The sequence below is a fragment of the Symphalangus syndactylus genome, chromosome 10 (assembly GCF_028878055.3).
Source record: "Symphalangus syndactylus isolate Jambi chromosome 10, NHGRI_mSymSyn1-v2.1_pri, whole genome shotgun sequence".
NCBI lineage: Eukaryota > Metazoa > Chordata > Mammalia > Primates > Hylobatidae > Symphalangus > Symphalangus syndactylus.
The window spans coordinates 62,280,501-62,290,476 of NC_072432.2; the positions used below are offsets into that span (position 1 = coordinate 62,280,501).

At 44.7% G+C, this 9,976-nt stretch overlaps 1 protein-coding gene across 5 annotated transcripts in view; it reads left to right on the top strand.

Annotated features, from left to right (window-relative positions):
- NAAA (N-acylethanolamine acid amidase) overlaps window positions 1–7,449 on the top strand; it is a 33,192-nt gene extending 25,743 nt beyond the window's left edge. For 2 of the 5 annotated variants that reach the window (XR_010113856.1, XM_063610382.1), the window contains 2 exons: window positions 2,407–2,524; window positions 6,960–7,449. Coding sequence is in view for 3 of the 5 variants with exons in the window: in XM_063610382.1 (XP_063466452.1) it covers window positions 2,407–2,488 (82 nt within the window). In the remaining 2 variants the exon portion in view is untranslated. Of the gene's footprint in view, window positions 1–2,406; window positions 2,525–3,055; window positions 3,741–6,959 lie in introns of those variants that run through there. The other 3 variants (XR_010113857.1, XM_063610383.1, XM_063610384.1) reach the window with 2 other exon arrangements.
- Window positions 7,450–9,976: the final 2,527 nt, after the last annotated feature.

Sequence of the window (9,976 nt, forward strand, 5' to 3'; positions counted from 1 at the left end):
CCAGTGGTCTGCTAGTAAACCAGCTCTTTGTGTGGGAAGGGACAAATGAAAAAATTCCCAAATTTGTAGCATTTGTTGACTTCATGGTGTGAATACTCCCACATGGCTGATTTCAGGTTTATAGTTGGCTCATACACTTCCTGCATATTTAATAATTGGCCCTCACCAGCCTGTAGGAGCTAGCTCCAATGCACTATTGACTGTACCCTTCATAGCGGGGCACAATTTTGCCCTTTTAATAGTCATTTTTTAAATGGGGGTTAATAAACTATTTTTGTGTTCTTATAGTTTTTTTAGGTAATTATAGAAATGATGAATATATCTGGCTGGGTGTGGTGGCTCACACCTGTAATCCTAGTACTTTGGGAAGCCGAGGCGGGTGGATCACTTGAGGTCAGGAGCTCGAGACCAGCCTGGCCAACATGGTGAAACCTCATCTCTACTAAAAATACAAAAATTAGCCAGGCGTCATGGCGCATGCCTGTAATCCCAGCTACTTGGAAGGCGGAGGCAGGAGAATCGCTTGAATCCGGGAGACAGAGGTTGCAGTGAGCTGAGATTGCACTCCAGCCTGGGCGACAGAGGGAGACTCCATCTAAAAAAAAAAAAAGAAGTGATGAATATATCTTTTAAAAATTAGTATTATAATAAAATAGTTACATTTATTTTAATAAAACAAAGCATTTTCTCTGCTTTGAAGAGCCCTCATAATTTTACATGGTGGCAGTGGCCAGTTGGCTGTATTATAATTGAGTTAAGCATTCTCCAGTTGTTAGATTTTCCTCTATTAAAACTCTGAAATAAACATATTCGTTTGCCTCTCCCCTGCTTACTTTCAGATTATTTCCCTTGGCTGAATTCCCAGAAGTAGGATTACTGAGTTAACAGTTATGAATGTTTAAATGGTTTCTGAAATGGTTTGGTCAAAATAAAATTGTTAGAAATTATAAAGTTTACCAAGTAATGTTTTTCTCTGTTGTATACTTGAAAAGTCAAGAGAAACTGCATTTAAGTGACAATCACCATGGAGCCAGAATTAACACAGATTTCTGACTCTCAGGCCCTTTACATGTAATGATTAACCTCAACTGAGGCTATTCAGTTGTGTGAGGTTAATAGAAATAAGTATAGCTGTATCTGAAAATAAAAAAAGAAAAACAGAAAAACAACAAAAAAGTAGTCTGAACAAACGCAGTTAGCTCTATGCTGCCCCCTTGTGCTGTGCTGCAAAATTACACCCACCTGCAATACAACTCCATCCTCTGCTGTGGCTCATGAGCAGAGAAAATACTAAAACAGTAATGCAGAATAGAACTATGACTAAAGTAAACGAGCAACTAAGGTCCTGTTCAGGGAACCTCCATTACCCTTGGACAAGCTCTGCACTTGCTTATAATGCTGTCTTTAACTGGGTGTGTGATTTAGCTGTGGACCCAGTGCTGCTAATTCTGCCTGTTTCTGAACAACCCAGCTCCAATATTTTGCACATGCACCTCAGCTGGATTCCAAGCCAAATGTGTGTGCATGTGGGCACATGTGCTCAAGTTGTTTGGGTCTCTTGCTATATGGAATGTGGAATCAATGACACTATACTTTTCATGCTTAGATCTGGGCAAAGTGGAGGGGCAGGGCAGGTGCCTTGATCCTGGAGCTTTAGAGGCCCCCTTCTGGAATTCCTCTAGTTGTGATACCACCCCCCAAACCATGGTATAAGGAATCTGCTGGACCAAGGGCATTTGCCCACCTAGAGTCTACCCAAGTACCCAGGACCCTGTAATTCTCAGCCTGAACAGCCCCACCTCCACTTCCAGGGTTTGTGTTTTCCTCTTCTCTGGGTGGTATTCTCCTGATGGTGGTGCACGGCCACTGAGGGAGGGCACAGGGGTAGGTGCTTGCTGGGGAATGCGAAGGCGGTGATGTCACATGTGTGCAAGTAAGGCCCTTGAGGGTAGGACAGAGCCAGGGTGAGGGCCAAGGCTTGGTCTCCCCCACTGCCTTGGGGTAGAGCTCTGAGGAGTCTGAGATTTTATTTATTTTTTATGATACAGAGTCTCACTCTGTTGCCCAGGCTGGAGTGCAGTGGCACAATCTCGGCTCAGTGCAACCTCTGCCTCCCAAGTTCAAGCAATTCTCCTGCCTCAGCCTCCCTAGTAGCTGGGATTTCAGGCACCACCACACCCAGATAATTAAGTTTGAGAATTTTAAGTTCCAACTTGGCCTTCCACCGTGTTGTCAAAATAGGAGGAAAGAGCACTTTGATCTCTTGATTCATAGATTTAAAATATTCTGGCATAAAGGGCCTTGTCCCAGATCCCAAGTGTTAGGGAAGCACTTGGTCATTTTCTTCCCTCTCTGGCATGTTAGAGAAAATGATGTGTACATAAAATTTCCTCTCATAATTTTCAGCCTCACAATTTATACTACGGTAATGAGTGCCGGTAGCCCAGACAAGTACATGACTAGGATCAGAAACCCAAGTGGAAAGTAAGTCAGCAGAAGAGCGTATTCACCCGTGCTGTGAAAGGTTTGTTGTTACTGTTGTTTTGGGGAGAAGGGGTGAAGTGGGTGTGTCTGGTATTTCTCACAAAGGATGGTAACATCCTTAAAATGTATACATATATAATATTTTCTGACAAGCATTTGACATTGTCATTTGTGTCAGATTGTCATCATTAGATATTTTATTTGGAATTGTTTGTATGAAAACCAATCTTTGACCGGGCGTGATGGCTCATGCCTGTAATCTCAGCACTTTGAGAAGCAGAGGCAGGCGGATCACTTGAGGTCAGGAGTTCAAGACCAGCCTGGCCAACATGGTGAAATCCCATCTCTACTAAAACTACAAAAAACTGTTAGCCAGGTGTGGTGGCGGGCACCCAAAATCCCAGCTACTCAGGAGCTGAGGCAGGAGAATCGCTTGAACCCGGGAGGTGGAGTTTGTAGTGAGCTGAGATCACACCACTGTACTCCAGCCTGGGAAACAGAGTGAGACTCCATCTCAAAAAAAAAAAAAAATCAGTCTTTGAATTAAATGCATTTTTTTCTTCCTTTACAGATGATTTTTTTTTAAATGAAATTCTTGAAGAGCTGCACCTTAAAAATTAAGAGAAAGTGAAAGTATCGTATTATGTTACGAACAATGCAGGCTCCTTCCTCATTTAACTTTTCAACCTTGAGAAGTGGGGCCAGGAGATCAATTTGGAGTTTGTGGTAAAGCCAGTAATGGGCATTGTCCTGCATTCCCTTCCCTTCATGGTTTGCCTCGATCCTCTCTAAGCTTCTATCCTGGCCTGAATAACTCAAAGATAATTGGTCTCAGAGATCAAGCCATATCCTCAGGCCTTATTTCCATCTTCTCATGATTCTGCCATCATACCTTTGCTTCTCCACTAATGAAATGAGCTGGCAAGACCTCTGTTCATTGTGAAGTGCTTCTGAAAGAGCCTAAGAAAAAAGGCTCATCTGAAAGAAATGGAGAACTCTATCTCGAACCAAGCCTGTTTGAATGTGTGTTAGTCTGATCTTTGATCATGTATTTGCATGTAATGGGAGTCTCATTTTTTATAATGTTTCTAAGGTTTTATTGAAAAACCTATGGCCCTCCTTCTTTCTCAATAGCTACTTTCTTACTGCTTTTTGAAAATAACATGTAACTAAATTATTTCTTAATGTGACATAATTAAGTAATAAAATGTCAAAAGAAATGTTGGTAAGGAGAATAAAAAAAAATTTCAAAGAAATTTAGTGTTGTGTTCTCCCTGCTTTCTCACCTCTGAAGTCTTGTGGTTCTGAACGGCTGTCCTGAGATAGCAACTCTCTTAGTTGTGATGTTATTTAAGTGTCAGGATTCAAGGGAATGAACAGCTGCTTGGTAGAGTTTGATTTTTCACATGTGCATGAAAGAAACGTCCTTGAGGATGAAGTCAGAAAAGGTTAAAAGTGTAAATGAAAATGTCCTGAGGCAGTACTCAATCCATGAGAGGTTTATTTTGCCAAGGATAAGGACGTGCCTGGGAAAAAGAAACACCAGTCACAGGAGGACCTGTCCTGTGCTTTTCCCAAAGAGGGTTTGAGGGACTTTTGTATTTAAAGGGGAAAGAGCAAGCAGTAGTGGGGGATAAAAAGAGGGTAGACAGTGAGGCAAGTGGTTACATTCTTGTGAGCTCTTATTATTGGTGCTCAGTGAATCTACATTTAGCACATGAAAACAAGGGAATGGAGGGAAAGTCAATGATGCACTTGTTGCATGCTCAGTAAATCTACATTTTACATAAGATAAAGCAACCGTTTGAAATTACAGCTATGTTTGGGAACAAAAGGAAGGCAGTTTTTGAGGGTCTTGGTTCCCAGGCTTAACTTTTCCTTTGGCATAGTGAGTAGAATGTCTAGAAGGAAGTGTTATCCAGGTACAGAACATCGCTCCCCTGATATACTGCAGACCTCTCTAGTGGCCCAGAATATTCATGTTGCTTCTTGGACAGTGTTGTATAAATACTGTTCAATTTTCATCATCCAATGCCCTTTTAAAAATCAAATATGAGGCTGGGTGCGGTGGCTCAAGCCTGTAATCCCAGCACTTTGGGAGGCCGAGGCGGGCGGATCACGAGGTCAGGAGATCGAGACCATCCTGGCTAACACGGTGAAACCCCGTCTCTACTAAAAATACAAAAAATTAGCTGGGCGTGGTGGCGGGCGCCTGTAATCCCAGCTACTCAGGAGGCTGAGGCAGGAGAATGGCGTGAACCTGAGAGGTGGAGCTTGCAGTGAGCCGAGATTGTGCCAGTGCACTCCAGCCTGGGGGACAGAGAAAGACTCCGTCTCAAAAAAAAAAAAAAAAAATCAAATATGAGAAGTAGTTTACTCATGCCAGCTGTATCACACATCACACAGCCATCGAAACTAGAAATTTCTACTCACTAGTCTTTTTTTTTCTTTTTTTTGAGACAGGGTCTTGTTCCACCACCCAAACTGGAGTGCAGTGGTGCAATCTCGGCCCACTGCAACCTCTGCCTCCAGGGTTCAAGCGATTCTTGTGCCTCAGCCTCCTAAGTAGCTGAGATTACAGGCGTGTGCCACCATGCCCAGCTTATTCTGTATTTTTAGTAGAAATGGGCTTTTGCCATGTTGGCCAGGCTAAATTTCTTTTTTTTTTTGAGACAGAGTCTCCCTCTGTCGCCCAGGCTGGAGTGCAATGGCACAATCTCAGCTCACTGCAACCTCCGCCTCCCAGGTTCAAGCGATTCTACTGCGTCAGCCTGCTGAGTAGCTGGGATTACAGGCATGCACCACCATGCCTGGCTAATTTTTGGAATTTTTAGTAGAGACGGGGTTTCACCACGTTGTTCAGGCTGGTCTCGAACTCCTGACCTCGTGATTTGCCCGCCTTGGCCTCCCAAAGTGCTGGGATTACAGGCGTGAGCCACCACGCCCAGCCTGGCCAGGCTAAATTTCTACTTATTAGTCGTATTCCATTTTTGTTTTCTTGAAAATATACCATGATCTTTGGAAATTTGGGGAATACCCTAATTTTAACCAGGCAAAGCCAAGGCATTGAGGGCTGTTCCTGGGGAAAATGATTTAAGTAATCCAACACTCTAGTTGCTTTTCAGATATTTGTCCTTTTTGTTGAAACTGCCTTTGCAAAGATGATGACAGTGAGAGAAGTCTAGCATGGCTGACTCCATCTTGCTTCTAGCCTCACAGGCTGGCCGTCCTTGCTCATTCCTGGGCACAGACCAAGCTAATTGTGGGAGGAATTTAGTTTATAGTTTAACTTTAAAGAAAGGATGACAATAGGCCGGGCGCGGTGGCTCACGCTTGTAATCCCAGCACTTTGGGAGGCCGAGGCGGGTGGATCACGAGGTCAGGAGATCGAGACCACAGTGAAACCCCGTTTCTACTAAAAATATAAAAAAATTAGCCGGGCGTGGTGGCGGGCGCCTGTAGTCCCAGCTACTCGGAGAGGCTGAGGCAGGAGAATGGCGTGAACCTGGGAGGCGGAGCTTGCAGTGAGCCGAGACTGCACCACTGCACTCCAGCCTGGGCCACAGAGCTAGACTCCGTCTCAAAAAAAAAAAAAAAAAAAGAAAGGATGACAATAACCCCACCCTCAGACTAACCTCTGCCCTGCTAGGGAGTAAAGCCACCTTTGTAGAACTAATGGAAGGCTATGAGATTAGGATTATGGGAAGAGGCCGGGCATGGTGGCTCATGCTTGTAATCCCAGCACTTTGGGAGGCCCAGGTGGGCGGATCACGAGGTCAGAAGATCGAGACCATGGTGAAACCCCGTCTCTACTAAAAATACAAAAAAAATTAGCTGGGCGTGGTGGCAGGCGCCTGTAGTCCCAGCTACTTGGAGAGGCTGAGGCAGGAGAATGTCGTGAACCCGGGAGGCGGAGCTTGCAGTGAGCCGAGATTGCACCACTGCACTCCAGCCTGGGTGACAGAACAAGACCCCATCTCAAAAAAAAAAAAAAAAAAAAAAGGATTATGGGAAGAACCTGAATTCTGCTAAATGTAGGCATAGTTTCTATAGTCCCTTACTGCTCAGGAGTCATGTGGCTAGAGGTCACAAGATTTGTGTCTTCCCCAATTGTTCCTGTAGAGAACATCACTACTATAGCACCTAAGATTGGTCTTTTGAGATGTTTTTCAGACTTTTGCATTCTGGCAACCACTTGACCCCACCAGGACCTGTGACCATGAGTCATCTAGTCCTGTGGCCCTCACCCAAAGGGCATACTCAGTGCATAAAGACTGTTTTCCATACCCCTGTAATTTCATCCCCAATCAGCAACCCCCCTCCTTAGCCCCCAGCTCACCAAATTATCCATTAAAACCCTAGCCTCTGAGTTCTTGGAGAGACTGATTTGAGTAATAACACCCATGCTCCTGCTAGGACTGTTAATTGAACTCTTTCTCTAGTATGATCTCAGTGAATTGGTTTTGTCTGTGCAGTGAGCAAGAAGAACCCATCAGGTGATTGTCAGGCCTCTGAGCCCAAGCTAAGCCATCATATCCCCTGTGACCTGCACGTATACATCCAGATGGCCTGAAGCAACTGAAGATCCACAAAAGAAGTGAAAATAGCCAGTTCCTGCCTTAACTGATGACATCCTGCCCCACCCTAACTGATCAATTGACTTTGTGACAAGACGCCCTCCCCACCCTTGCAATAATGTACTTTGTGATATTCCCCCGCCCTTGTGAATGTACTTTGTACGATACACCCTCCCCACCCTTGAGAAGGTACTTTGTAATATCCTCCCCACCCTTGAGAAGGTACTTTGTAAGATCCACCCCCTGCCCACAAAAAATTGCTCCAAACTCCACCGCCTATCCCAAACCTACGAGACCTAGTGCTAATCCCACCACCCTTTGCTGACTCCTTTTTTGGACTCAGCCCGCCCGCACCTAGGTGATTAAAAAGCTTTATTGCTCACATAAAGCCTGTCTGATGGTCTCTTCACACGGACGTGCGTGACAGTGATAACAGTGTCACATGGTTTGACTACAATGTGTCCAGATATTGAATTTTGTTTAAACCTGCTTGGGATTTGTTGTGCTCCCCAAATTTCAAATTTGTGTCTTTAGTTCAATTTTGGAGAATATTCAGCTATCTCAGAATTGCTCACCTGCATTCTCTTGTGTCTTTTCTCCTGAACTTGAAGTATGCTGAAGGAGCTCAGAACACACTACCCCAAGTATGCCACTTTGGTATAAGGACTGTTTTGAGCTAAAGGCACTTACAAAAACCAGCAGGGAAAAGAAATTCATTCTGACCCTCCCCATTTTCTTCCTGAGAACAAGAGATAAAATCTCCATTTGGAAGATGTCCTTCCAATATCAGGAGGAAAGTAACACTCTTATCAACAATCTAAATATCCATCTAGGCATGAACGGATAAAGAAAATGTGGTATATACACACAGTGGAATATTATTCATCCTTTAAAAAGAAGACAGACAGGCACAGTTGCTCACATCTGTAATCCCAGTTACTCGGGAGGCTGAGGAGTGCTTAAGCCCAGGAGTTTGAGACTAGCCTGGCCAACATAGCAAGACCTTGTCTCTAAAAAACAAATTTGTTTAAGGCCAGGCATGGTGGCTCATGCCTATAATCCCAGCACTTCGGGAGGCCAAGGCAGGTGGATCACAAAGTCAGGAGTTCGAGACCAGCCTGGCCAATATGGTGAAATCCTGTCTCTACTAAAAATACAAAAATTAGCTGGGCATGCACCTGTAGTCCCAGCTACCTGGAAGGCTGAGGCAGGAGAATTGCTTTAACCCGGAAGGCAGAGGTTGCAGTGAGCTGAGGTCACACCACTGCACTCCATCCTGGGCGACAGAGTGAGACTCTGTCTCAAAAAAAAAAAAAAAAAAAATTTGTTTAAACTTTGCTGGGAATGGAGGTGTGCACCTGTAGTCCCAGCTACATGGGAGGCTGAGGTGGGAGGATCACTTGAGCCCAGGAGCTTAAGGCTGCAGTGAGCTATGATCATGCCACGGCACTCCAGCCTGAGCAACAGAGTGAGAACTTGACTCTAAAAAGTGAAAAAGATGGTCTCACTGTGGGGGAGGAAAAATCAGTTCCTCTACCCATCTTATGTTTTCAGCTGGGGCCTTGTAAATTAGACTGACAAAAGACAGATTAACATAACAACAAAAAAGATTAACAATTGAAAAAACAAATAGAAGTTGATTAACATGTGTACAGAATATGCAATATGGAGTACCCAGAGAAGAGTAACTCAAAGGTTTGTTTTGAACTTGTTTTTATATGGCATCTTAGCAAAGGAACTATAAATTTTTAGAAAAGTGACAAGACAAAGGAAAAGGACCTTGAGTCTCTTGGGGCAGCAAATTGTGGAAAGGAAAATACATAGTAACAAAAGATAGCATGAAAGTTAATTGGCTGGGTGTGGTGGCTCACACCTGTAATCCCAGGACTTTGTGGGGCTGAAGCGGGCAGATCACCTGAGGTCAGGAGTTTGAGACCAGCCTGGCCAACATGGTGAAACCCCACCTCTTCTAAAAATACAAAAAAATTAGCTGGGCACAGTGGCAGGGGCCTGTAATCCCAGCTACTTGGGAGGCTGAGGCAGGAGAATCACTTGAACCTGGGAGGTGGAGGTGAAGGTGAGCCGAGGTCGCACCATTGTACTCCAGCCTGGGCAACAAGATCAAGACTCTGTCTCAAAAAAACAAAAAAAAAAGTTAATTATATGAATTGGGTCATTCTTGTCATGACCAACTAAAAAAGTCAAGACCAGGTGTGGTAGCTCAGTGCTTTGGGAGGCTGAGGCAGGAGGATTGCTTGAGACTAGGAGCTTGGGCAATGTAAGGAGACTCTTGTCTCTACAAAAAACAAAGATTAGCCAGTGTGGTGGTTCATACTTGTAGTCCCAGCTACTCGAGACAATTGCTGGAGCCCAGGAAGTCAAGGCTGAAGTAAGCTATGATTGCACCACTGCACTCCAGCCTGGGTGACAAGGATATCTTGTCTCTAAAAAATTTTTTTTGTTATAAAAGGGCATTTAGAGGAGAGGAAGAAAAAGCACACAGCAGCCGGGCGCGGTGGCTCACGCCTGTAATCCCAGCACTTTGGGAGGCCGAGGCGGGCGGATCACGAGGTCAGGAGATCGAGACCATCCTGGCTAACAGGTGAAACCCCGTCTCTACTAAAAATACAGAAAAATTAGCCGGGCGTAGTGGCGGGCGCCTGTAGTCCCAGCTACTTGGGAGGCTGAGGTAGGAGAATGGCGTGAACCTGGGAGGCGGAGCTTGCAGTGAGCCGAGATTGCGCCACTGCACTCCAGCCTGGGCGACAGAGCGAGACTCCGTCTCAAAAAAAAAAAAAAGAAAAAGCACACAGGGCACAAAACATTGCTCCAAGAATGCAATTCTTGGCAAGCTTGACTGCTGAAACCGTCTGTTAAAACCTGAAACCAGTTTTATCTAGTAGCTACTGAAACAG